This window comes from Emys orbicularis, chromosome 8 (assembly GCF_028017835.1).
Source record: "Emys orbicularis isolate rEmyOrb1 chromosome 8, rEmyOrb1.hap1, whole genome shotgun sequence".
In the NCBI taxonomy this organism is placed as follows: Eukaryota; Metazoa; Chordata; order Testudines; family Emydidae; genus Emys; species Emys orbicularis.
In genome coordinates this window covers 40,021,978-40,048,826 of record NC_088690.1, presented here as the reverse complement: position 1 = coordinate 40,048,826, position 26,849 = coordinate 40,021,978, and the positions used below count along the sequence as shown (strand labels likewise).

At 38.4% G+C, this 26,849-nt stretch overlaps 1 protein-coding gene across 3 annotated transcripts in view; it reads left to right on the top strand.

The window, feature by feature from the left end:
- Positions 1–26,096, top strand: part of OLFM3 (olfactomedin 3) — a 28,347-nt gene extending 2,251 nt beyond the window's left edge. Inside the window, exons 2-7 of one of the 3 annotated variants that reach the window (XM_065409507.1) lie at positions 1,168–1,177; positions 4,185–4,320; positions 10,790–10,945; positions 13,080–13,299; positions 24,004–24,110; positions 25,419–26,096. In XM_065409507.1, coding sequence (XP_065265579.1) covers positions 1,168–1,177; positions 4,185–4,320; positions 10,790–10,945; positions 13,080–13,299; positions 24,004–24,110; positions 25,419–26,096 — 1,307 coding nt within the window. Of the gene's footprint in view, positions 1–1,167; positions 1,178–4,173; positions 4,321–10,789; positions 10,946–13,079; positions 13,300–24,003; positions 24,111–25,418 lie in introns of all 3 variants that reach the window. The other 2 variants (XM_065409508.1, XM_065409506.1) reach the window with 2 other exon arrangements.
- Positions 26,097–26,849: the final 753 nt, after the last annotated feature.

The window sequence follows — 26,849 nt, the reverse complement described above, 5'->3', positions numbered from 1 at the left end:
TAAGATAACATGAAATATTAGCTTTTGCAGGGGCTCCTTTCTCTTTCTATAAGATTGTTAAGAACTAACATGAATATTTTTGTTTCTCCTCTTTTGGAACTTGGTTATTTCTTTTCTCGTCCACTTACTAAGACCTGTCAGCAGTAAGCCGACGTTTGGGGTTTGGATTCAGCAGCTTTCATAAGATTTTGATGCCTTCTAGCTCCTTCCCTGGGAAGCAGAGCGACTTCTGCTTGAGGGTGGGATTAAATGGGAAAGAACAAAAAAATAATAAAATAAAAGTGCAGGTGTGTGTAAAAATCACACTCACAGTCACACACATAGATAGATAGATAGATAGATAGATAGATAATCTCCATCCATACCCTCTCATGACAGCAACTTCTTTCCTACTGAATGAAAACAGAATACAGTAAAGCAATGGAGCCTAAATTGAGAGTAATATATCATCATTCATTTAAGCATAGATAATCAATCACAATGCACTTCTAGTATGTGCCTGAGGGTTTCTCATTGTGATAAGTTGTGACGATGCGGTTCTGGCGGGACCCAACTGAGAGTGCCAATTCAGGACAAATTGCTAAAAACAGGGCAGTCACAGCCCAAGGCTGGGGTTTTTCCACCTCTAAGGCAAACCAAACCAGCCAGACTAAGAGGACTTCGGTCTCACCCCACTGGCTAACCACAAGTCTCACAAGCAATTCCCTTAGACACTCCAGTTTCCCAGTATCACCACCAGTGCCACTCGTTATGGGGACGAATGGTTATGAAAACCAATACCCCAGTAAAAGAAAAAAGGTTCTCCTGATCCCATAGGACCAAGCCCCAGATCCAGGTCAATATACAAATCAGATCTTACCCACAAATCACGCTGTTGCCAATCCTTTAGAATCTAAAATCTTAAGGTTTATTCATAAAAGGAAAAAGATATAGATGAGAGTTAGAATTGGTTAAATGGAATCAATTACATACAGTAATGGCAAAGTTCTTGGTTCAGGCTTGCAGCAGCGATAGAATAAACTGCAGGTTCAAATCAAGTCTCTGGAACATCCCCAGCTGGGATGGGTCATCAGTCCTTTGTTCAGAGCTTCAGTTGTAGCAAAGTCCCTCCAGAGGTAAGAAGCAGGATTGAAGACAAAATGGAGATGAGGCATCAGCCTTGTATAGTCTTTTCCAGGTGTAAGAACACCTCTTTGTTCTTACTGTGGAAAATTACAGCAGAATGGAGTCTGGAGTCACATGGGCCAGTTCCTGCATACTTCGCTGAGTCTCAAGGCATATTTGCCTTCTCTCAATGGGTCCATTGTATAGCTGATGGTCCTTAATGGGCCATCAAGCAGGCTAGGCAGAGCTAACACCAGCTTGTCTCTAAGGTGCCACAAGTACTCCTGTTATTTTTACCAGCTTGTCTGGGATGTCACCCAGAAGCATAGCATAAATTTGCAATACAGACAGTATAGAGCCAATATTCATAACTTCAACTACAAAACTGATACACACATATAGACAGCATAATCATAACCAGTAAACCATAACCTTGTCTTAGACACTCTATTTGTTAGTCTCTAAGGTGCCACAAGTACTCCTGTTATTTTTACCAGCTTGTCTGGGATGTCACCCAGAAGCATAGCATAAATTTGCAATACAGACAGTATAGAGCCAATATTCATAACTTCAACTACAAAACTGATACACACATATAGACAGCATAATCATAACCAGTAAACCATAACCTTGTCTTAGACACCCCATTTGACCCCGTTATACAAGATTTGGGTGCCACTACAGGACCTTGGTTGCAACAATGATCTATATGGTCCCAGATTATATCAATAACGTCACATAAGTATACATCACAAGTGTAGAACAGCTCATTTAAAAAAAATCGAATGGCAAATGCTTTTATGATTGTACAAGTGTCTCTTTATCTAACACCATATTGTAAGGAAATTTGTGCCTGGGTAAACATGGTTTTTGTCAGGAAATGAGATTGAAATGTGTGGTTTCAACACAACATATAAAGGACTGTTTGGACAATACAACCTGGATTACATCCTTTTTACTATAGGCTGGGCCTGATTCTGGTGTCTCATCCATTTTACACTGGTGAAACTTTATTAACATGAATGGAGTAACTCCTGAGTTATACCAGTATCAGCTCACAATAAAGCCCAAAGATTGCAGTGTATCTGTACATTAGGAGTAAGTATTCCTGTGCCTCAGAAGGGATAGGAGCTAACATTGGATTCTGCAGATATTCCTAAACTTTGACATAAACTTATGGTTTCAGTACTGTTATATGACATCAGTATCTGGGTATGAGGACTATGGAAAATCATAGAAGCCACCAACCTAAAATTAGCTAACATTGTAAGGGTTAACTGCTTTGACAAGCCTGAATTGTTCAAGCTTACAATATTACTTGCTATTCAAAACCAATTTAAATTGTCCCTGCAGCTGTAATTCTGTTTAGATTTTATTGTTCACCATCTCTGTTAAACTAGATTCCCTGTGCCCTAAAAAAATAAAGGTTAGAAGAACATCATAAAACTGGCATGATTTAGCAATGAACCTTAGATAAGTCTTTCTAGCAAACCCTAAAGCAAGTTCAACTGTCCTCCATTTACAATCTCTTTAAATTACAGGCTTTTATTTTCCTAGCAAAACAGGGGAATATTACAGTTTTGATCTTTCAATTAACTCTACAGAAGGAGAGGTCACTGCTTTCTTCAGTGACCCCAGCAGAAATCCCTTGGAAGAAAAGAGGTGGTTCTCTTTTCTTGCATTAAGATGAAATGCAGAGAAGAATCACCAAGGGAATACTCTTTCACCTTTTATTCTAAACTCATTCTAGAGAGATACTGTATCTGTCCTGTAGTGATGAACTATGCAATAGCTGACTTTACTTAGTCCAGTAAGCATCAGTATTAATGCTTGCCAGTTTTAATAATTACTGTTTGCACTGATGTTAACTACGTTTTTATAATATAACTGGTGACTCACATACACTGTGCCAAAATGAAATTATTCTGGTGGCAGCCATTAGCATCTGAGCTTTGAAATCAAGTAGCCAATACTGTATTTGTTAGATATAAAAAGAAGAAAGCATAATTTTATCTTGACTAGACATCTCTAAATCCAATACACAAGAACATTACTTCTATTAACAGATTTAATTATATCATCGGAAATTCCTCCATCGTCAAGTTTTTTTATTTCCTTCCTTCATCTTGACTTCTGTACATTTCTATACATCTTATTAAATGCATGTCAACCAACTCTTTCAATCTATCATATAATATTTAGGGAAATAGGCACATAGAGCTTTGGGATGTTGATCACCACTGCAAAAAAAAAAAAAAAAAAAAAAAAAAAAAAAGACTAGAAGAATTTTTCAGTGTTACCATGACTGCTGAAAGCAGAATGTTCTAGGAATTTCCAGCATACATTACAGTGTTAATGACTAACTTTGTTCCCTCTCATCTAAACTAAACAGATTCTTTGCTGTACTTCCCCGAGGCTTCTCTGTTGCTGTTGGAGTTTATAGCTATGTAACTGCAAGGCTGTTTTTGGTGTACTACACCTTTAAAAGTAAAGTGGGCCCCCTCTAACTTGTTTTTAGGCCTGAGAGTTGGTCAGCATGAATACTGTTACTGTGCTTTCTCATGGGGACTTTATATTTGTTCCTTTCTATCTTGTTGTTTCCCTTAATCTAAAGTAAAAGTCATCCAGTAAGAAAGGACAAATTTTTTGTTTGTTCATGAAAACTATAACACCTATCCACAAGGAATGAAATCAATGCACTTTTGTTGAATCATAAGTACAAAACTGTTCTCATCCAGACTGAATATGATGACTGCAATTAAGCAGGGCTGTCAAACATTTCTAAATAACTATTAACAAGGAGTCAGGTATAATGGAAAACTTTGGAAAAATGCAAAATTACCAATCAACCATTAAGGGGATAATAAAAGATAACTAAAAGGAACATCATTGTGAACACATATGGTATGTAACTGAGCAAGCATATTCTCTTAGGTTTAATTCCTTTGTGTGTGTATATCTATATAGAGATAGATATTTTGTTTTAAAGAATTTGAAAAACCAAAAAGTCATTCATGAATATCAGCTATTTCACTCTCTTTGCCTTTGCTTATTGTTTTATTACTATAGACTCAAATTAGCCCCAAAGAAGGATGGCAAGTGTATAGTTCAGCCCAAGACCCAGATGGCCGATGCATTTGTACTGTAGTTGCACCAGAACAAAATTTATGTTCCAGAGATGCCAAAAGTAGGCAACTTAGACAACTGCTAGAGAAGGTAAGTCTCCCAAATGTATTCCTTCTTTTTGTCTACTAAGACTTCCTTAGTAATCTGCTCCTTTCCCTCTTTAAAATAATAAATAATACAGCATTCAATGTTTATCTATCAATGTTATTTCTCTATTTCCCCTTCCCAGTTTTCCACCACTAATCACACTTCATCTGGTTTCTTTACAACACAGCTCTGCTGATCCGTCATTGATCTAGCAGCTTAATGCTGCATTTTCTCTCTTGTTTCTTCCACCCAGATTTATTCCTTTAAGAGAACTGAGTCCCATAGTTTATATGTCTGTATCAAAACAGACTGGCCATCATAAAAGTAGCTACAAATTCCAGTTCAAGCTAGCTAGAAGCACCAGGATTCAATCTGGTGCCCACATCGCCATCATAGGAGGATTTTGAAGCTCATTCCCTTGAATCACACCAACAGCTTGTTCAGTGGTTTTTCTGCCAAACAACTAAAGAGTCTTACACCTCAGATTTATTCACAGCTGCATGTAAATTTAATTCGTAAAAGCTGATTTCTGTTGCATAAGAAAATGAGGAAAACCTGCAGCTATGACATCCCTGAGCCACTGTAACCAAGTTCTGTTTACTGTAGAACAAATGGTGATGCATAGCCTCTGAGGCCACAAAGAGCATTAAAGGCAGATAGCAACACCAAATATTGAGCTAAAAACATATTTTCCAGCACAAATTGTTCAGTACTTTACTATCTCACAGACATTTTTGGAGTATTAGCTCACTTTAGTGCCAATATGGAGCCAGATCCTGCAGGCCTGACTCAGGCAAAACTCCCATGGACTTCAGTGGGAGCTTGGCTTGTGTATGTAACTCAGGGCCCATGCCATATCATGTGACCAAATTCTGTAAAATTATAGCATGATCTCGTGTTCAGGATGGGCTTAGAAGTTGACATGAAAGATATAGACGGAACTTTATGCCATCATTTCTTAATCCACTTCAGCCCCCCATGCTGCTTAATAGTCACCAATAAGCCATTGTCTGGCCACGTCAGAAGAAAGATAGAAGGCAATGGACGTGGTTTAATTAGATCATAATTTTATTCATTTAAAATATCTTGGATTAGCCAGCAATAAATAGTGCAGTGCATGTCATCCTCATTTCCTTAATCATTTCTACATAAACCCCAACCTGCTGTCTCACTGCTGGGACTCAGCCACCCTCCCCTCCTTTGAGATGAAATGGGACTATAAAAGGAGAGGGGTCAGTTCCTCTCTGTACCAGATGTAGAAGTCCCAACCCCCCATCCTCAGCTTTCTTAAAGGGGGACTAGAAAAAAGAGGAGGGTCAGCATGCCGCTGTACAGGATAGAGGACCGTCAAACCCTGCTTTCCTTAGCTCCCTTAAGAGATGCTTTTCTTCAAATCATTTTCTAATCCAATTTATCCATTAACCATATCTCCTCCATACCAAGTACCTGCCCTGGACGTCTGCCATGAGTTTTACATACTAACCCCCCCTGCTCTGCCCCACTGGTTCCCAGACCTGCTGTGTGGAAAGTGAAAAAAACCCACTCCACCTCGGCCATTCTGGCAGTGAGGGAAAAATTCCTTCCCAGCCTCCAAGGAAGAGGGTGCCTAGTGTAATACCCACAACAGGTCATGAGGAAACCCCATCCTTTTGCACTTTTCATGGGTGGCTGGGTGGGTGCTGCCATTCCAACCCAGTAAAAGATGGCTTCTCCAGGGCTGCATGGGGTATAAATACCCTCCCACTCTTCTGGACAGTAGGAAGGGCAGTGATCCGCCCCAACCTTGCCCCAGCTACTTTCTGCCCTTCCTGTTCATCACTGTACATTTCCCCCTCTTTCCTACTACCCACATTGTAGGGGAGCCCTTAAAGAAGAAATACCCCATTTCTTCCAGCCAGACAGACAAGACCCTTCCTTGCCACATTCCACCAGCCAGGGATCAGTGGAGAGCAGCAATGCTCCAACCGCCTTTGTTTTCCCCAGCTAAGCACATGGTGTGACCCCTATGCCAACTCTGATGGTTTATGTTACTCTGGGATTCTTCTAAATCTGAGGAAATCCCACCTAGCTAGATTAAAGTGGCTTTTCACTTACTTTGTGGTGCAGGAGCTGTAGCTGAGGCCTGTTCTGGGCCTCATTTCTTGGAAGATAGAATTTGAGAGGTAACCAGATCATTAGGCTAAAAAGCAGAATGTCTGGACCATCTAAGATAAGAGGGAGAACCATTTACTAGGAACAAGATTACAATGAACGAGATGTAGAGATGAATGTAGAGATGAGGTAAATAGGAGGTTGAGCGTGGACAATGCATGGACAGTGTCTGCTGCACAGGAATTGGTTCCTGCAAAGTAACCAATCCAATCCAAAAAGGTCTGATGCACTGTATAGTAAATGCAATGAGATGTGTAATGTATGTAAAGGAAGAGAGTTTCTGTGTAACTTTGGAGCTGTGATGTACCCTGCATCCACACACACCCCTCCCCACGTTTGAGCTTGATCAGCTCAGCTTTAGAGATGCTGTATGACAAACAAAGATACCTGAGTGACAAAGTCTGGAGTCTAACTGAATTCTTGGGAAGCCAAGTGGAAAGAGGTCTCAGAGGGAATCCCAACAGGAGCTACACAAGCAGCTGGAACAAAAGATTAGGATCAAACCCAAGAAAAGTTTAGAGAACGTAGATCAAACCAGACTAACGCTATGTCTACACTCTGGACCTTACAGCGGCACAGCAGTACCGCTTCAGCTGTGCTGCTGTAAGGTCTCACATGTAGCCATTCTTTGCCAGCATGAGAGAGCTCTCCTGCCGGCATAATTAAACCACCCCCAACAAGTGGTGTTAGCTATGTTGGCAGAAGAGCCTCTCCTGCCAACATAGCACTGTTCACTCCAGCATTTTTGTCAGTGAAACTTATGTCAGTCAGGGATGTGTTTTTTTCACATCCTTGACTGACAAAAGTGGTAGTGTAGACAAAACCTTACTCTTAACATTTCTATATGGACTCACTTGTGTCTCAGGTCCCCAAACTGAAGTATGTTAATAATTAGACTCTTAAGTGTCATTTACACCAGTATAAATCACAAGTAACTCCACCGCTGGAGTCCATATGAGGCACCAATCTAAAACCAGTGTAAATGAGATCAAAATCATTAAGCAGTGTTCATATTAACAACATATAGCTGCAAGCACACTCCGCAGCTGGGTTGTCTCATTCCTCGAAGTTTCACAGCATTCACTGGCTGTAGTTTCGGAACAGACATAAAAAATTAAAGCTCTCTCTCAAAAGAAAGGCCAAGGCCTGGAGTCTCTCTTTGTTAGAGGAGGTCCTTTCAGGTCAAGGTTAAGGCACAGTGATGAAGCAATGTAGACAGCATGTGCTGGCGCGACCCATGCTATACTTATGTTGATAAACAGAGGACTTCATTCTCCAGAGCTTTTACTCTGGCATGTTTCCCAAGCATTAAAATACTCATAAATAAGGTTTTTATTCTTTTTTTTTTTTTTTTTTTTTTTTGAAGTCCACAGCACCAACCCTCTCACAACTAGCCCTTTGATCATTTGGAGTCTTCTACATGGAGGCTTAAGCTCTACAACTTATTTTCTTTCACTGAGATGATGGCAAATGTGGGTACATAGCATCATTTTACTACATCAATAAAGCCACACATTGCTGTTTATTACACTTTCTGAGGGAAAGTGGCATCTGGCAAAGTGAAACATTTCAAGTTTTATCATAGCTCTGAAAGGATTAATTTTGTTGGCTTCAATAATTAGAAGGAGCATAAAAGACGACAAAAATGTGGATTTATTCCATTAACAGTACTTTCTAGCAAAAATGTGTATGGCTGATTATTGCTAGTTAATCTACATTGCTATCAACACTATTTTTAAGGTATTTTTAACTAGGTGGTAGGTTAAGTAAAATCAAACTGTATCAGATCCACAATATGTTACAGGATCCTAATAACCAGATGCAGTATGATACAGTCGTCATCACAATGAGGTGCCAATTGAAACTATGGATAACAGCTCAAAGATTATATATATTAGTGAATGGAAGGAATATCACCCTTTTCTCCCACCTCCATTAGACTGGATGGACAAAAGGGGTTTTGCCTGAGCAAGTTCTGAGTAAGATCTTTAAGATTAGGCCTAATGTTTTCTAGTGGTACTTCCCTCCTTCCCCCTCCCCCATTTAGTGTGCATGAGTTAAAGTGAATTTTGGCATAAAATTATTGCACATGCAAAACTTTGTGAAAAAACAACAACAAAATGTTCTGCTTCAGCTTCATGTCTGGAAATGTATCACCCACATATTTTGTCTGATTATTATAAAGTGAACACTTATGAAAGATACATAAAGTACATACAAATTAAAGTTGTCTTTGTCTTAAAGATGGAAATGGGCTATCTTTTGTTCTCATTTCTTTTCATCTTTCAGTGATTTTTTCTATTAATGATTTACAGTTGAATAGATTTATTTTATTTCTACTTATAAAACTATAAACAATCACATATCCTACAGTCTGGCCACCTGTTATATTACTGAATTGTATAATAAAATCTCAAATGTAATGCATTGCTTTCCACCCTACTAAACACATACTAGCAATTAAAATAATGATTTCCACAGCAAACAACAAAAACTTCTCCAACTCTCAACCCATCCCCTCCTCAGATGGCTGGAGGAAAAGTTGTGCCTTGCAGCATATCCTGAAGGATAACAGATCTGGGATCTGGAAGTGATTTCCAAAGCTCATGATCATGAAGGATAGATACCCTGCCAACAGCCTCTCTTTTATACTAAGAAGGCTCAGCACGGTGATCTTTGCTGATCCCATCTTCAGCAATATGGCATTGAAAGAGGCAAGCAGGATAGTCCAAGTCATTTAGGGCTTAACAGCCTTTAACCTGATAGGTGAGCACTCTGGCCATGATCCAACAAAGCATTTGAGCATATGCCCAACTCTAAGCACGATTCCAATGGGACTTCTCATATACTTAAACCTGAGCCCATGCTTAAGTGCTTTGCTGGATTGAAATCTATTGTAGAGGCATCTAGGAATGCCTCTACAATAGATAGAGAATCCATGGACCAGGACCCCATTGTACTAGATGTAGTACAAACACTAGAACAAAAAAGATAGTTCTGGCTCCAAAGAAGTTACAGTCTAAAGAATGTGCTAGTAGTAATAATGTTGGTGTCAATTTAATAAATCTTATTATCTGTATCAGAGTTAGGAAATATTTCTGAAGCATGCATAAATAACTTTGAGTAAAGATATTTATAGTTAAAGTAGTGCTAGTGCACAATGTATAAAGAAAACAGTTCAAAGCTTTTTTAACACACACTAGCATTTTACAGGCTCAATCCTGCTTCCGTTGAAGTCAGCTGGTATTTTGCCATCAACTTCAATGGGAGCAGGATCAAGCCCTAAAATAGGGTATTTTGCTGACTCGCCAAAAACAATGGTGTAGCCCTCCTTAAAATTTAAAAATCTAGTTTGGTAAAACATGGTCTTGGGCTTGAGAGTGACATTTACTCAAAGCATTGACATTTAAACTACTGCATCACTAGAGTGTAAAATATTGGGTTCTGCAAAACTTGTATTCATATTTATCAAAAGCCCAAGTTGTACATATCTCTTAAAGGAGACCCTGATCTCTCTTGCACTGATTTCACACTCATGTAACTCCACTGACTTCAGTAGAATTATTCCTGATTTTCATTTACGTAAAGGATCAGAATCATGCCCATTCTCTTTAATAGAATAGTACAATGTTCAGGGCTAAATGATTGCTTCTAAGATCCACATGCTCTATACACAGCACTTGAAAAAAATCAGCAAGTGCTGCATAATATAGTACAAACTCTATCTGGGTGGCAGCATGCATTTCATTTGTCAAGTATAAATTCAGATCCTTGATGAAGCTTAAACAAATTTAAATTCAAGATCAAAACTTTACCCCATTCTTCCTGCACACCCCCAAATCCTCAATAAATTGGTTTAAGTAGTGAAATGGCATGGAGTTATAAGTTAACTCAAATCAATATCCGATTTTCCTGATTTATTGAATACTGTACTTATATTCTTTTGTTCAGGAATGTTGACTCCCAAACCTCCTTTATGATTCCTTGCCCTGGAACAGTTCTTCCCCTTGCTGAATTGTCAAAATACTCAGTGCACAGTTTTCTTTTTAGGTATTATATGATGGGTAAAGACATTGGGCAAAATTCCTCTAATTTATAGTGGAACAATCCCATTGATTTCAGTGGGATTACACGTGTGACCAAGGCCAAAATGTGGCCCACTTTCTGTATTGTTCTACAGTTATGAATTCAAAGTTCCACTGAGGTAAAAAATGGCTAACAGTTCAAGCATTGACAGAGGCATGACATTTTATCACTTGACATTTAACTACACATACAAGAAAAAGAAAAACAGAGTGCAGCCAGTGTTCTTCTTTAACAGGTTCAGAATATGTCCCAATCTATTGAAGTTTTAAACCTACGGACTCAGAGGGATTTCCAGTATGTTTTAAAAATGGAAACACAAATGAAAGGGCTGAAGGCTAAGTTTCGGCAAATTGAAGATGATCAGAAGACATTAATGACAAAGCATTTTCAAGTAGGTTTTATTTTAATAATAATTTTGAAAGCTTGCTGCAAGCTATGCACTAAAAAGCAATGCATGAACTGCTAAGATCTCGGCTTGAAAAGCTTATACAAAAGCAACGTTGAAAAGGAACCATAATATAGCCTCTTTTATTATGATAATCACTTTTCCTATTCAGTTTAACTGCAATAAGGAGTGATCATTAATTATTAAAACGTTAGAGAAATGTTAGTATAAACAGAATCCTATTTTACTGTATCAATGTGCAGTTCATACTGAGAGATTTATATGCAGTCAAGCACTAGTGATAAATGAGGAAGCCAGGGAATTAATAGCAAATGACCAGAGGGTTTTGCACTTTTACAGTTGTCTGACATTTCGTAGAACTGAAGAGAAAAAAGTTTATAATGAGGGAAGTTATTGTAATTGGTACTTAATAGCATTAAGATCGAAAAGTTTCTGATTAGAGGTTGGGGGAGTTAGTTATTTTGGTTTTGCGGTGTATCCCCCTCCCCTCTAATCCACATGTGCTGTAAGAAAAAATGTCCATGTTAAATTTCCTAGTGATTTTCACTGAACAAAAACTTTAGCCACCCTATCTGCCATGAAGTCTAGTGCTAGAGGTTAGAAACTGCTATTGTCTATTCTTAGGAAGCCATCTGGACTATACTAAGGAGACAATGTTACAGACATATATCATAGTATTGCAAGTACTGGGCCCTAATGATGGAGAGTTTTGAGTGTGCAAGGAATGCAAGATAGGGTCCATTAAATATATTCCAAAGACAAAAAATTTATTAACATTATGTCTTTTGAGGTGTTCATGATAGCTGAAACATAAAAGCATAGGCTTACATTTTCAAAAAGAGTGGCACCTAACTGAGTGGGTTCTGATTTTTCAGAGGTACTGATCACTGAACAGTAATTGGTTTCAGTAATTAATTATACTAATAAGAGCTCACTTGGAGAGTATGGTTATTTATTATTCTCAGTTTAGCCGAAAGTCTGAGTATAATTCCGCTCAGCCAGTTTCAACTTCACGAAAGTTTTCACCTTTACCCCTTGTAATGTTATTATAAATATATAATGGCACATTGTGTTTCCTTAAATTATCAATGGAATTATAACATATCTACATGAACATCATCTGAAAAGGATAAACCCACATGCCTTCCATAAAAGAAAAATCTCTAATCTGTTAGGATTCTTTCAGGGTAGTTACATGTTAGTGGCTGAACAAGAGCCAGTTGCCATAATGTATTAAGACTTATTTTAACAAACTCCCTGGCAAAAGATATTAAGTGTATTATAGTTATGATATGAGAGATAAATAGCCATTATGGATTAGAAATGGCTAAGAGACAAACATTCAATAAATGGGGATAAATGGTCAATTTTCAACATGGCAAACTTTTAAGTATGGGATGTCTGGGAAAGAGAAAGAATGATGTGGTTGCAAAATTTGCAGATGACATACAATTATTTAAGTTAGTTAAAGCTGGAGAAGAATTTGAGGAAGTTCAGAGGTATCTAACAAAACTAATTGATTGGGCAGTGAAAAATCACTAAAGATAAATGCACGTTGGCCAATATAATTTGAATCTCTCATATCATTGTTGGAGTCTAAATTTAACTCTAACCACTTAGGAGAAAAAAGACCTAGACATTACTGTGGACAGATCAATGAAAATGTCTGCTCAGAGTGCAGTGGCAGTCAAAAAAAGTAAATTAAATATTAGTATTTATAAAAATTAAATAGAAAATCAGTGAAAATATGTCACTATTTCAGTGCCATATTCTCACCTCGAACTGTGTGGTCAGTCCTGGTCACCTTTTCTCAAGAAAAATATAGTCAACAGGAGTTTTGTATCATGTGCAGGGAAAGACGCGTCTCAGATTTGTTTCCAATCTTTTAAAAATGAATTTTGTATTTTCAGTAGAAATTGAATATTCTCTTTTACATTTTATCCAACACGTACTGTTGAATTCGCTAGACTTTCACAATACACTAGTAATGGATCTGAAACTAATATCAATAAGAATTTTAAAGTCATTTTATTAATCAGTTCAAAATATTGTATTAAAGAGTGTTAGGGGACTGAACTCCTTTAAGCTGCTCTAATGCCCAGGTGACTGCTTTTTGCAGGAGTTGAAGGAAAAGATGGATGAGCTGTTGCCATTGATCCCAGTTCTGGAACAGTACAAAACTGATGCCAAGTTAATCACCCAGTTCAAGGAGGAAATTAGGAATCTGTCAGCAGTTCTCACTGGGATTCAGGAAGAAATTGGTGCCTATGACTATGAGGAACTACACCAGAGGGTGCTCAGTTTAGAAACCAGACTTCGAGACTGCATGAAAAAACTCAGTAAGTTAACCATTTCATGCCGGATTTTGTCCCTAGGTTATATATTTTAGAGCTTTGATGTAGAAACATAAAATCCTCTATTTTTCAGCTCTTTGACACACTGGGACAGATTCTGATCTCTGTTACACTAATGTGTATCAAGAGTGACTTCACTGAAGTCAACTGTTACTCTAGATTTCCACCAGTACAATTTAAATTAGAATCTGATCCATTATTAATAGAAAGAGTTAAGATGCAGAATTATAAGGCATGGCAACTTGGAAATCCTAAGGACGGGGGTCTTAGGACTGAATTGCTCATGAACTTGTTAATGGGATACAAATATTGTTTCCTCTCTCACACTAGTTGTAATATAACTCAGGCCAGGATTGCATCCAGGTGCATTTTAGTGGCCAATGTGATATATGTTGGCGATCTCTGTCCAGTGTCCAATGGAGAGATATCCACATGACAAAAACCATCATCACAATTTAAATCTTGGTTTGAAGTTTACAAATAGCCAGTTCAGAAAATGACCTCTCAGACTGTATTACTTTTGGGCCTCTAGTAATAATAGGTTAGGTGTGATCCACTGAAATTAGAACTGTTCCTACCTACTTTAGCAGAAAGAATGTATTGGTGAAAGCACAGCTTTGGGTTTGTTTCCAGCGATGCCATAACCTTCCTGTGTGACTCTGGGAAAGTCTCAGTTTTGGATGCCCAGTCGTTGGCTTCAGTAGATGCTTAGGGAAATTAGAGACTAGTTGTCTAATATTGGGCACCCAAAATTAGAGGCCTTTTTGGAAAATGTCATCCTGAACAGGGGATAATTAATACTTCTCTACCTCAGAGGCATGTTCTGAGGACTTAAAGGCCCTAGCCTGCTCCAATTAAAGTAACTGACAAGACACTTTGAGATACTTGGCTGGGAGGTACTGTTTAGGAGCCAAGAATTATTATTTATTGAAAGTCTTTGCCTTCCACTTCTCTCAGTCTGACCCTTTTTATGAGAACTAAAAAATCACTATGAACAAAAATTAAACACTAACAAAATAGAACTCAGGCTTATGATAGGTTTCTCAATGATCAAATCTTGGGTGTGTACTTTCATAGGTGGTGGGTGCATCTGAAATATGAAAGAGGTGCTGCCTATTACAGAAGATGTACATTTTTGAAGTAATGGAAAAAGACCAAAAAAAAAAATAATCTAGACTGGGTTAACCTCTTAAATTATTTATTCTCAGCTTATTTTTACATGGGATTAGCACATCTGTGGTGGGCAAAAATACATGAAAGATTTCCTCAGACAGAAATCTCTTATGAGTCAATTCTCCACTACAATACATACACATAATAGCATGTTATTACATTGACAGAACATATACATGTGCAGTCAAGGGAAAATAAATGTTTTACTATGCAGCAGCAAGCAAGAAATTTGGTCTAAATAGTGATTTTTCTTGATAGTAACTGTTCTGAAGCAATATTAAGGAGAAAAAATTGGCATTACATATTTTTCAGTCATCTTGTTTTCATTGTTTGTGGTGAATATCTGTAATATAAATCAATGAATTGACTGCACAATGGGAGGTATTCTGAATCTCAGAATCATCCTTGTTATAGTTACCGTATATACTCAATCATAAGCCGGTTTGTTTATAAGCCGACACCCCCCCCCCCAAGATGGATAAGTAAAAATGGAAAATTTTTATGACCCGTTCATAAGCCGACCCTATAATTCAGGGGTCAGCAAACTTTGGCTCCCGGCCTGAGATGGTTAGTTTACCTCAAGCATCTGCAGGCCTGGAGGTAAACCTAAGTAAACAAAGTGTCCCGGCGCGCCAGCTGCTTACCCTGACGGGCCAGGACAGCAACTGGTGGGGAATTTTTTTGGGGGGGAGAAACTGGGAGTCAGGGGAGTAACCTCTGTGACACCCCCCACATGACCCAACCCCTAGCCCGGGACCCCCACACTCTCCCCATCCCATCCCTTCCCACCTTATCTGGGGAGGGCCGGGGAGGATGTCTCTGACCTGGCTGGAGCTGCTCCAGCAGGCTGGGCAGCACAGCCGCAGCCTGCTCTGGGGGGCGGGGCCTAGCAGCACGGCTGCAGCCTGCCAGCCCCGGAGCTGCAGCTACTTCGGAGGCTGGGGGGAGAGCAGCGTGGCCAGAAGCGGAGAGACTCTGGCCCCGCCTCTTCCCTTCTGACTGTGCTGGCTGTGCTGCCTCTCCTTGCTCCCTCTGTTGTGGGGAGGGGCTGTGTCCCACCTCTCCCTCTCTATACCCATTCATAAGCCGACCCCCTTCTCTGGTGCTTCCCTTTTTTACTAAAAAAATTTGGCTTATGAACAAGTATATATGGTATGTAGTCTTTCCTACAGGTTCTTCCCACACCTTTCACTTCCCTTTTAATTATTTTCCTAGGTCAAATCCCTTCTCTTAACTCTCTTCCCAGGAGTTCTTCCCTAACATACAATTCTTCCTTTCTTTCTTGACCAATAAAAAAAGTCTCTGGGGCCTATTTTTTTTTTTATATTGGTAATTTAAGGGGGAGAAGTTCTATAAAATAAAAGTAGCAAATACACCATCGCCACATTAAAATAAACATCATACCCTGCTCCTAGTATATGTATGCAAGTTGGATGAAACTTCACTACAGGATCAGAAACCCCCCTCATATCCGTGCACACGTATTCTCTCTCTCTCTGTCTGTCTCTCAGAAATTCATCTCCAGATTGATTCTGAATCCAAACTCTGCAACTCAGTTATCTCCCTATATAGATACAATTATATGATTTCTCCAAGGCTCCTTTTCTCTCTCTGCTCACTGCCAGGATCTCATCTCTTTCTCTGTTTTTAGAGTTCTTTCTCATTTCCCTCCTCACCTCCCTAGACTTGTCTCTGCACCCCTCTGCCTTCTATAGCCATGTAACAATCACATATTCTCCTAGTCCACAGGCAACTACATGTTGAGCCTCAAGAGTAGGACGATGCCAGACAATAACACTAGTAAGACTTTACCATTCTAAAATTTTCATATTAGGCCCTATAGTTTGCCTACATGCTTAAGGAGTTTAAAGCGGGTTTCTGGCTAACTACTGAAAGGACTTCAGCCTTCTTAAATCCTAATGCAGAATTGTCTTTGCTCTTATTCTCAGAGATCCAGGTGCTCAGTAATGGCTGAGAAAAGCATAGCACAGGTCAGGTGGCTTTTGTGCTCCCCTAATCCTGGACTGACTGTGTTCCTGGCAAGTCCCCACCTGCAAGTTAGAGCAGCCTGAAATCAGCTTAAAGTTAATCTTGCTGTATATAGCCCCAAGAGGCCAATACAGTATCTGGGGATCAGGGGGCATAAGGAAACTCCAGCTACCACCCCAGTTGTGCCCATTGCACTGAAGGGCTATGCCTGCTCTACACCACTGGAGGATCCCTCTGCACTGGGGTGACCCAACTGTGGCTGTCCATGCCATGTTTAGGGCCAGAATCCTATGGCAGTGTAGGACAGAACAGCAACACTGCACCCAGGATCTGGGCTTGAATCATTACAGAGTTTTTGTTGAGTCTTGCAGTATAGCTATCTAACCAGCATGTGTAATGACTTGTTTTCCCTCTTCTTTTCCCTAGCAGGTGTTTTCCAGTAATATAACTGTTATATTATGCATTATTTATACAGTTTTAGCCACTTAAAAGTAATCTTCCATCTGCATTGGCAACCCTTGCAACATTCATTAACATACAGTGAGCAGTCATTTTACTTTCACTGAAATTTAATGATTTCCAAAGCCATTGTGGTGAGTGAAACTTGTTCCTTCGCCTTATAATAGGAAAATGTCACTTTGCAGCAGTTGATAAATTTGGCCTATATTTTCAGAAGTGTGCATGCAGTTTAGCATACTCATGACTTGTGCGCGTAAATTTGGTTGTCTGCATATAAAAGGGTGTGTGTGCTTGCATGCATTTGTGTGTGCAAATCCTCAGCTGGCACTCATGCAGGTCAGATACACACAAGAAAATGTAGGCCTTATTGTACTGCCTATAATGTGCTGTACATATGGACAATTTTTACTCTAGTAATACACTGCTTTCCTATGATTTATCATCTTCATTTAATCAGCTACTGTGTATTAATGCTATTTAGTAGTGACAGATTTTTAAAAATAATATGGTCAGTCTAGTAAATCAATATTCTCTCAGACAACAGTTGCCTATGAAACATGAAAGAAGCTATTAGACTAGATATATGCTAGATTCATTTCTAGCTTTCTTATACAGCAAGGTCAAGGCAAAATTTGATATTGATATTTTTGCTTGGGGCCTGGAAAGTGTAATAGCATATTCAACAAAGAAATGCCATCATATTGATCGCAAAAGAGATGGTAGCATTAGCAAGGGATTCTTGTATTGATAATAGTGATTCTTTGTATGGCACCATTCCTGTAGATTCTGAGGAGCTTTACAAACACTAAGCTGTACAGTGTTCTGTGAGGGAGGTAATAATTATTATCCCCATTTTATAGATGAGGAAACCATAACACAAAGAAGGTAAGTGACTACACCAAAGATTACACAAGGAGTCAGTGACAGAGCTCGAAATAGAACCCAGGAGTTTCAACTCCCAGTGGCAGGCTTTAGCCACTAGACCACCATATTTCCTGGTTTGGGGCTAAGTAGGATAAAACTCTAAGTAAAGGGTGAGCTCAGGCTCTAGCTCTTCATTTTACAATGTATTCCCATAACAAATTTTATCCTAAGGAAGGATGCAAAAGAAGTAAAGCATCTGAAAACTGCTCATGTACACACTGAGGAGTGGACTCACTTCCCTCTACCCTGTTTCTTACCCATAATAATTCAGGTCAGTGTTTAATATCTAAATAAATACCTGAAACAATCTGCATATAAAAGCCAGATTAACTGTGTTTGAGACAGAAAAAGGAAAACCTCATAACTAGGTACTAGCAGAGCTCAATAGGTAAATATTTATTAATTAACCAGGAAAACTTCCATTCTGTCCTTGTACTAAATTTATTCGGCTCATTTTCTTTCAGCGATGCATCTAAAAATTAACCTTACGTAAAAAAAAAAAAACTTATATGATCATTATAGTGGGGTTGTTTTGGTTTGTGGTATATGGTAAAACTTGTAATCTTCAGAGTAAACTCTAGTCATCACAGAGACTGTGGGGCTATATTAGCATTGGTTACCCATTCCTATGTGTACCTCAAAATAGCCATATGCTCACTGGGTCTTCCCAGCCTCTCCCACAAGTTCTAGTGACTTATAGAGTAGGTGCTGGCAATGTCTCACCACCCCACAGAGAGTTCTGGAATGCATTCTGCTTTCCAGGATTCCCTAGCATGCAGGGATAGTGCATCTGCTTCTACACTCCTTCATGGGTAGTATATGCTCCTCATCCTGTACCCTGGTCATCTTCTTAAACCAGTGTAAATCATGAGCAGCTGTATTGAAGTCCATGGAGTAACACTAGTACAAGAAGGGAATGAGGCCACAAACACTCATGAGATGGTGCACTGTACTTCTTATACAATCACATTTAGTGGACAAACATTAAAAGGCTTGGCTGTTCAGTTAGGATAACCATTGGGATTTTCAAATGCGCTCAGCATGGGCCTTGCTGCTTCCACTGAAATCAATTAAAGTTTTTCCAGTGGAAGCAGATTTAGACCAATACTCAGTGTTTTAGAAAAATCTCATCCTGAAAATCTGCTGTTATCTAAACCTATCTGGATATCTTTGTTCTGGAAAAAGGACTGCAAATCTATCAAACAGGCTCTCACAAGAATGTTCCAAAATTTTCTCTTCTTTGCTAGGCTGGAAGTACACAAGACCTTCCTTTCTCACTATCATCTGGTATTTCTGCTTATGAGGTGTACTATAGTCAAAAGGTTATATGCCATGACAAGAGATATTTCTACATTGTCACACTTTTCTTCTGACAAAAAAAAAAGGAGCTTTTGGCCCTGAAAAATAATCTGTGGGCTGTTTACATTTCTTAGCCACCACTACTGTTGTAGAAAATTCATGTGGCAGATTGTATCTTTGCTTCACTGATCTTTCCCAGCTATATTTCTGAATTCACAACTATATCACAAATAGACACAGGCACTAGATAAATCTGTAATGCAAACAATCCTGTATTATGGTATTACTATTAGTCACTTAAAAGATAGTAACAAGGTGTTTCCAGCTAACACCAAGATTCAGTAAAACAATTAACATGAATGTCTAATATAGTTGTACTTGCTAATGTCCGCCATTCATTTCAGAGTTGACGAAAGGACATAGCAGGGGATAATTCCATCATCTCCTCTTTTTGCCACTCTGCTGCCAGCATGTCTGCCTTCCAGGTCTGTTTTTAGAGAATTCACTTCCTATCTTGTTTCCAAAGGAAACAAGAAACCGACTATCCAGAAAGCATCTAATGAGTTGAACCAAGAGCTTTTCTTTTTTAATTTATTTTCACTTCAAGGGAAGGAGAGCCATGACATTTTCCCCATTTTATGTTGTTTTTTTACCAGCTTTTTATTTCCTTTTTTAATCTGGTCACTTTCTAACTTAAAACATGCATCCGACGAAGTGGGCATTCACCCATGAAAGCTTATGCGCCAATACATCTGTTAGTCTTAAAGGTGCCACAGGACTCTCTGTTGCTTTTTACAGATCCAGACTAACATGGCTACCCCTCTGATACTTAACTTAAAACAGGATCTGAAACCCCTGTTTTGGCTTCATGGGGTCCAATTAGACTTCTAATCAGAGAAGACCAGTGGGATCCACACACTGATCTACCCCATCTTGAGACGGGGAATTTCAGTCATCTCTGCAGCACCTTTCCCATGTTTTAGCACACAGTGCTTGGCACTTTACAATGTACACAAATACAGATTGCCTCAAGGTCCAATCCTGCAAAATCTGTACAGCTCCATTGTTACATGTATGCAAATGTGTTTGCAGGATCAGATTCCACAAAACAGACATGGAGAAAATGATGATATCTAGGTACAATATTTCCCAGAGAAGAGGGGCAGCTTACTTTTTCATTGTTTTAAATTCTGTTAATCAGATTCTCTTTTCTTCTGATGTGCCATTGGTTGAAAAGGCATTGCACATGATTTAGGTGTTTGTGTGATTCGTGGAAGTGAAATGAGGAGGTGGGACCTATATTTCCTCAATTAGTTTCCTCCTCTGGTCTCACAATTTGTCTCTGCCCAATCAGTCAGCCAGAGCCTCACTCTGTTCCCATGGTCAGTACTTAGCAGGCCAGCTGATTTGTGGCACTCTCAGAGTAATTTCCAACCATGAAGGTTATACGCAGTGGCCCTAAGTAGTTCTAAATAGTTGAGATGTGCTTTGGGGCCTCTGTTGTCATTCTGAACAATTCCTTCTGAATTCAAATTACTCAGTGGTGTACATTGGATACTGATGTTGTGCTTGAACAAAATTCTGACTGCCCTTTGCCTGCATCAGCATTATGCAAAAATGGGAGTTTTATTTTCTCTTTTCCCCTGCCCACTATCACTCTGTACCACCACCTCCCACACACAAAGTAATCTTGTTGATAAAAGTGATCAGACTTTTCAAATGAAAACTGAGGATACCTTTTTAAGTGTTGCCACAAATGAGGGATGCATGCAAACATGCAACTGTGGGGGAATCTGTTGAGATTTGAAAGGAGGGCAGGACTGAAGGCACATATCACCGCACTCCATGAGTGAAAGTCTCAGCTGGGAAGAGGTTGTGCTGAGAGAGCTTGTTCTAAGGGATGTAGGAGGATTGGGGACATTAGTCATTGGAGGTGGGCGTTGATTGCTCCTCCTGTCTCCCTCCAAATCACAGAGGGGAATAGTCCAGTCTACACTGTGCACTAGTATGAGAGCAGTTACGTTAGGAAGCCAACAGACCCACAGTGCACCACTGGGGGCCATACCAGAAACTGCGGAACTAGATCAAAAGTTAACTTTAAAGTGGAGATGGGCTGTGGTGGGTATAAGATGTGATAGCCTTAGTTAGTTCTAAATAGAACAAAATGATTCATCAAGCTCCCCATGCACAGAGAGATAAGCTTTGGGGCTTCTGTTACCAATAAAAAGGAAAGGGAAAGCCGGGAACTGCAACAGAGAGAGAGGAGAAAGTGGAGGCAAGATGTTCTTTTTTGAGGGGCTGTCCCCATTGGATTATATGAAACCAGAGTTTTGTCTCTTTTTAAATTCATCCCTCTTCTTCTTCTTTGATTAGCCCACCATGGGTTTTGAAAGATAATTATCCAACCGTTATTTTGTAAATTCTAGAGCTAAATTTCAGGGATAATTTTTTATACTTCTGTATCTTCCTGAATTAAATTTTCCATTTTCTTCTAAAAATATCCTTTGTTTTAGGACTCTAAATTTTTCTAAAATGGAAAGTGTGTATTTTAATTCTAATTTTAACACAATACTTGAATGATACTAATTATGTATCCAGCAAATTCTTACATTATTCAGTTTGTATTTTTCCATTAGTTAAAAAAAGAGCAAGTAAATGTAAATTAGTTGTGGTGATTAATTTCATTCTAATTTCTTTCAGTGCACTGTATGTTTTCCGCTAATTTGATTCTCAAATCATAATTGTTTTAGTACTTTCCAAATGGTTTCTGACTTCTCCACATATATATTCTTCACAAATTGAGTTTGCTGACATGCCATTTTAAATGAGGGTAAAACTTGGCCTGACTGGGATATATTAGTCAACTCCCCACAATGGAGATTTGCAAAGCATACCAGAATGGTAGCATTCAGGCTATGTGTGACACTGGTAGCAGTTTTGTAAAAAAAAAATCCCTGAAGAGATAGTTAATTAAATACTATAAGCAACTGGAGGGGAGGGGAGAGAACAGAATTATAAAAAGTTGTGTCTCCTACATGTTTAATCCCAGTATGTCTTCACAAGATCCTGCAACTTGAGTTTGAGATACACAGATGCTTGCTTGTGTGGATCAACATTAACAGCTAACTAATAAATTAGCTCTCTTTTAAGAAGAGGGCCTTAACAGTAAAAACACAACCTGTGCTGTTCATGAAATCCTCAGTACGTACTTAGATTATGTTAATTTTTGTTATACCCATTTCACTAGCCTGGGATTGAATTCCTTTTGGTGATAACTCAGATACTACCTGAGCAATAGCCGCATTATAACTGGCTGAAATTAGGAACATACAATACAGTGCATTCTTTGTCTGTTACATAAATTACAAAATGAAATCATGATGTGACCTGCTCCTTTGAATGATATACCTTAGCTTTTAAAGTGATATATTCTATTTGTCTCTTACCTTTTCTGGCTAGATTGGGTCATGTGCAATAGCAGTTATATCAGAATGAATTATATATATCTAAAATACTTTTTTTTAAAAAAAATCATGAAATGTTTCAATATTTACATTCAGCTGGAATATCATTTTTTCCCAAACTTGCAGGGTCACTTATTCATCTACACCATTCTATGATAGTAAGTCTTTTGGCGATATAAATTTAGAATAAATTCCCTGTGAGCTTTGTTGGTAATAGGCATGTTATTAATGTCCCCTAAAATATAGATTTTTGGATTATTAGGAAGGTCAGCACTCAAGATCAAATTGACTCTTATTATTTCCTCCCAGACAGTCTAACAAGGGACAGCATGGTGGATTAGATGTCCATTGATGTGGTGACAGTTCCAGAATAATTCTCATATTTACTTTCTTCATTTATGGCGTTTTTTGCTGATTACTTTGCTCGTAAACCTATGGTGGTTTTACACATTCGAGTCTATCTCTGTAACTGTTATCTATGGTATATTGGAGTTAATTATATTATAACTTGGATTATTATTCCAGATGCTGCTATGGAGTTGAGTTGATTGTGTGGGGAGAAATGAGAAAATAACGAACTGTGAATTGTTGCATAAACTGACAGCAGGGATGAATCAGGGATGTTGGGGCATGTGGATGGGATTTTAGATCTGCCATTTTCAGTTCTCTAAGAATGAAATCCACTCCACTTGCCTGAATCTTGAGTTGCACAAGGTATTGGGGAGACTGATAACAATGGGATTAACTCACATTAGTAGGCATTAATACCAGTAACGTTTGCAGGATAGAGCTGTTAGTGCTTAGACAATTCATTCCAAGACTGCAGGAGCTCAAACATAGCTTCTTTTGTAATCCTCACTGAGATGTAAATTGAATATAATTTTGAAGAAAGTCAATTCAAAATCTTTAAATTTATTAGTATTTGGATTATGCAATACTGGAATCTGCATTAGAATTTTTTAATTTCCCTTTTCTCCTTCTGACGTGTCAAGTTGTTAAGGAAGGGATAGATTTCTCAAATCCATTTGGAGGCAACACTAGCTTCTGGCTTTTCTGAGTCTGGTGGGGGAGATATTTTAATATATTTTTATCTTATTTTGTTTGAACCCAAAAGATAATAAAGATTCTGAAACATTTTTATAACTTTTCTAAAAAATCCCTGTCTCCCTTTTCAATGGAGAAAATGTAAACTACCAGTGTTCATACGCTGAGGATGAAGAGCTATTTTCAACCGGCCTCCGTACACTCTGAAATCATTCTGTGGTTTATAGCAATTAGTCTTGTTCTCTAGACAACTCTTTGACATCAGTCAGAATATGGTCAGGTTATGTTTAAATTGTTTGCGGCTTTCATAAGAGTACATTTGTTTTTCTAATTTCAGCATGTGGCAAATTGATGAAAATTACAGGCCCCATTACAGTCAAGACCTCTGGAACCCGATTTGGAGCCTGGATGACAGATCCTTTAGCATCAGAAAAGAATAACCGAGTATGTTGCGGCATTGAATATCTTTCTGTTCTTCTGATATTTTATTTGCATTTTTAATTTTTACAAGGGGATAATTTCCCTACATGAGATTTTACCACGTAGCATTTATTTCTTGTATTCCCTGCATTTTCATATTCTATATTTTGAAGTACTTTAGGGGGAAAAAGGTTAAACCATCCTCCTTAAAAAAATAAGTCAACTATATTGCATATTTTCATTAGTTTTAAACTGCTTGTTTTGGGGAGGATGCATACTAGTCTGTATTCTGTATACAAATACACATTATTTTCTTTCTTTTCATTATAGTTTCTTCAGTGGACATCTTCTAAGGACCCAATCCTGTAAACAGTTATTCATGAGTAACTTTACTCATGTGGGTAATCTCACTGATGTCAATGAGCTTCCTACATGCGTAAACTAACACATGCTTGCAGAGTTAGGCCCTCAATGTGGTTTATCCAGGTCTTTACCTGATAAGGCCAATACTAAAAAATCAATGCACTTGGGTATGCTTGATTTCAGTCAGAGCTAGTTGAAATAAGGTAAGTATGTGTCACAAAAATTATCAACAAAATTTCATTTTGGGGGGAGTTTTCCAAATTTTCAGCAAAAAGAAAATTTTTGTTTGTTTTTATTTATTTATTTTTAATTTCTTTTACTTTCTCTTCCCTCCCCCCTTATCAGGGGCAAAAGGGGGAAAAGGTGGGGAGTGAAATAAAGTAATAAATGTGGAAGATAAAATGGGAGAGAAAGGTGATAGGGAACCAAAAAGTGGAAAAATCAGTAAGATACAAAAAAAAACCCAGAAAACACATTTTCATGGAAAATTCTCATTCCTGAAAATATGCCATTTTTCAGCAAGTAAAGTTTCAACTGAAAAATTCCAACCAGTTCTAATTCTGGGTGTGACTCAAAGGTTCGAGTCACACTCAACTTTCCTTCCATCTTTGGGATTTTCACAATCTGGGCACATCATTAACAATACTAATGACCCCTTGAGCCAGAGGGCCAAGCTATGAGAACACTCTCAAAGCAAACTTCTCTGACCGTGGCAGACATTGTTGTGAAAGCAGCCTCAGAGAGGCTATTGAGTAGGTTCTGATCCAAAATGCTAGTGTTACTAATGTCTTTGCAACAGAATAAATATACAGACACATCCTTCACTTTTGTAGGTTTTATGAGCAAGTCTAGTAACTTATAATGCCACAGGATTTCTGGAACATATTTTAAAATGTACTCAGAATACAGCATGATCAGCCAAGGATTCTATTTCAGTAGTTCACAGCCTATTCTTTATTTTTCTTTCAGGTCTGGTACATGGACAGTTATACTAACAATAAAATTGTCCGTGAATACAAATCAATCACAGACTTTGTCAGTGGGGCTGAATCAAGAACATACAATCTTCCATTCAAATGGGCAGGAACCAATCATGTTGTCTACAATGGCTCCCTCTATTTCAACAAGTATCAGAGTAACATAATCATCAAATACAGCTTTGACACTGGACGGGTGCTTGCACAGCGTAGCCTGGAATATGCTGGCTTTCACAATGTGTACCCCTACACTTGGGGCGGCTTCTCAGATATTGACCTGATGGCAGATGAAATTGGGCTGTGGGCCGTATATGCTACCAATCAGAATGCAGGCAACATTGTTATCAGCCAACTAAACCAGGATACGTTAGAAGTGATGAAGAGCTGGAGTACAGGCTATCCAAAGAGAAGTGCTGGGGAATCCTTCATGATCTGTGGAACTTTGTATGTTACCAACTCACATTTAACAGGAGCCAAGGTCTACTATTCTTATTCCACGAAAACCTCCACTTATGAGTATACAGACATTCCGTTCCATAATCAGTACTTTCATATATCCATGCTTGACTACAATGCAAGAGATAGAGCTCTCTATGCCTGGAATAATGGACATCAGGTCCTGTTCAATGTCACCCTTTTCCACATTATTAAGACTGAAGATGACACATAAACTTGTCTCTCCCCCTCCTCCCCCCCCACCCCCCACGCACACTTCAAAAGTGTCATTTGTGATAAACTCTAAAACATCCTTCTGGATTTCTTTTTATTTAAGTTCTTTTTCATTAAAAAATGAAAGCATTTTCTACTGTGCAATGTGTTCCAAATATGGCTGAGCCTGTCAAAAATGACCTGTTGGAAATACAAGCATCCTAACTCTTGAAAAAACAAGGCCTGCCATGACCTTGTCATGAAAAGCACTAAAGAGGGTTTAAGTGGCTAAAGACAGTTTTAAAAAGATTATGATCTGCCTTATATTAGAGTCAGAGACTAATGGTGGCTTAAATGCATGAATGTCTTTTTTTACCTTATGTCTTTTTTTAATCTGTCTATTGCTCAAAATCAGGAAATATTTTGGTAGCAATCTGAAGCATAATGCACATTATTCTTATTTATTCCAAGAGAAAGATTTTAGGGATTTGATTTACTTTGAAAAAATGTATATGATTCATTTTGCCATCACACAATTTCTGAAGCGGTGCTGTACAGTATGTTTTGAACTCACTTGCAGTTTATCGACAATATGTATTTCTACCATTGTAACAACCATTGTAACAACCACAATTGTATCTCTTCACTTCCGTGAAAGTAAACTAAGTACTATTTTTTATAAAATATATTGAAGTTTAATCACAGTTCTAAACATGGGTCAATTTAAAATTTTATCAAACACATGACAGCGGGTCCCCAACTTTTGGCTGGTAGA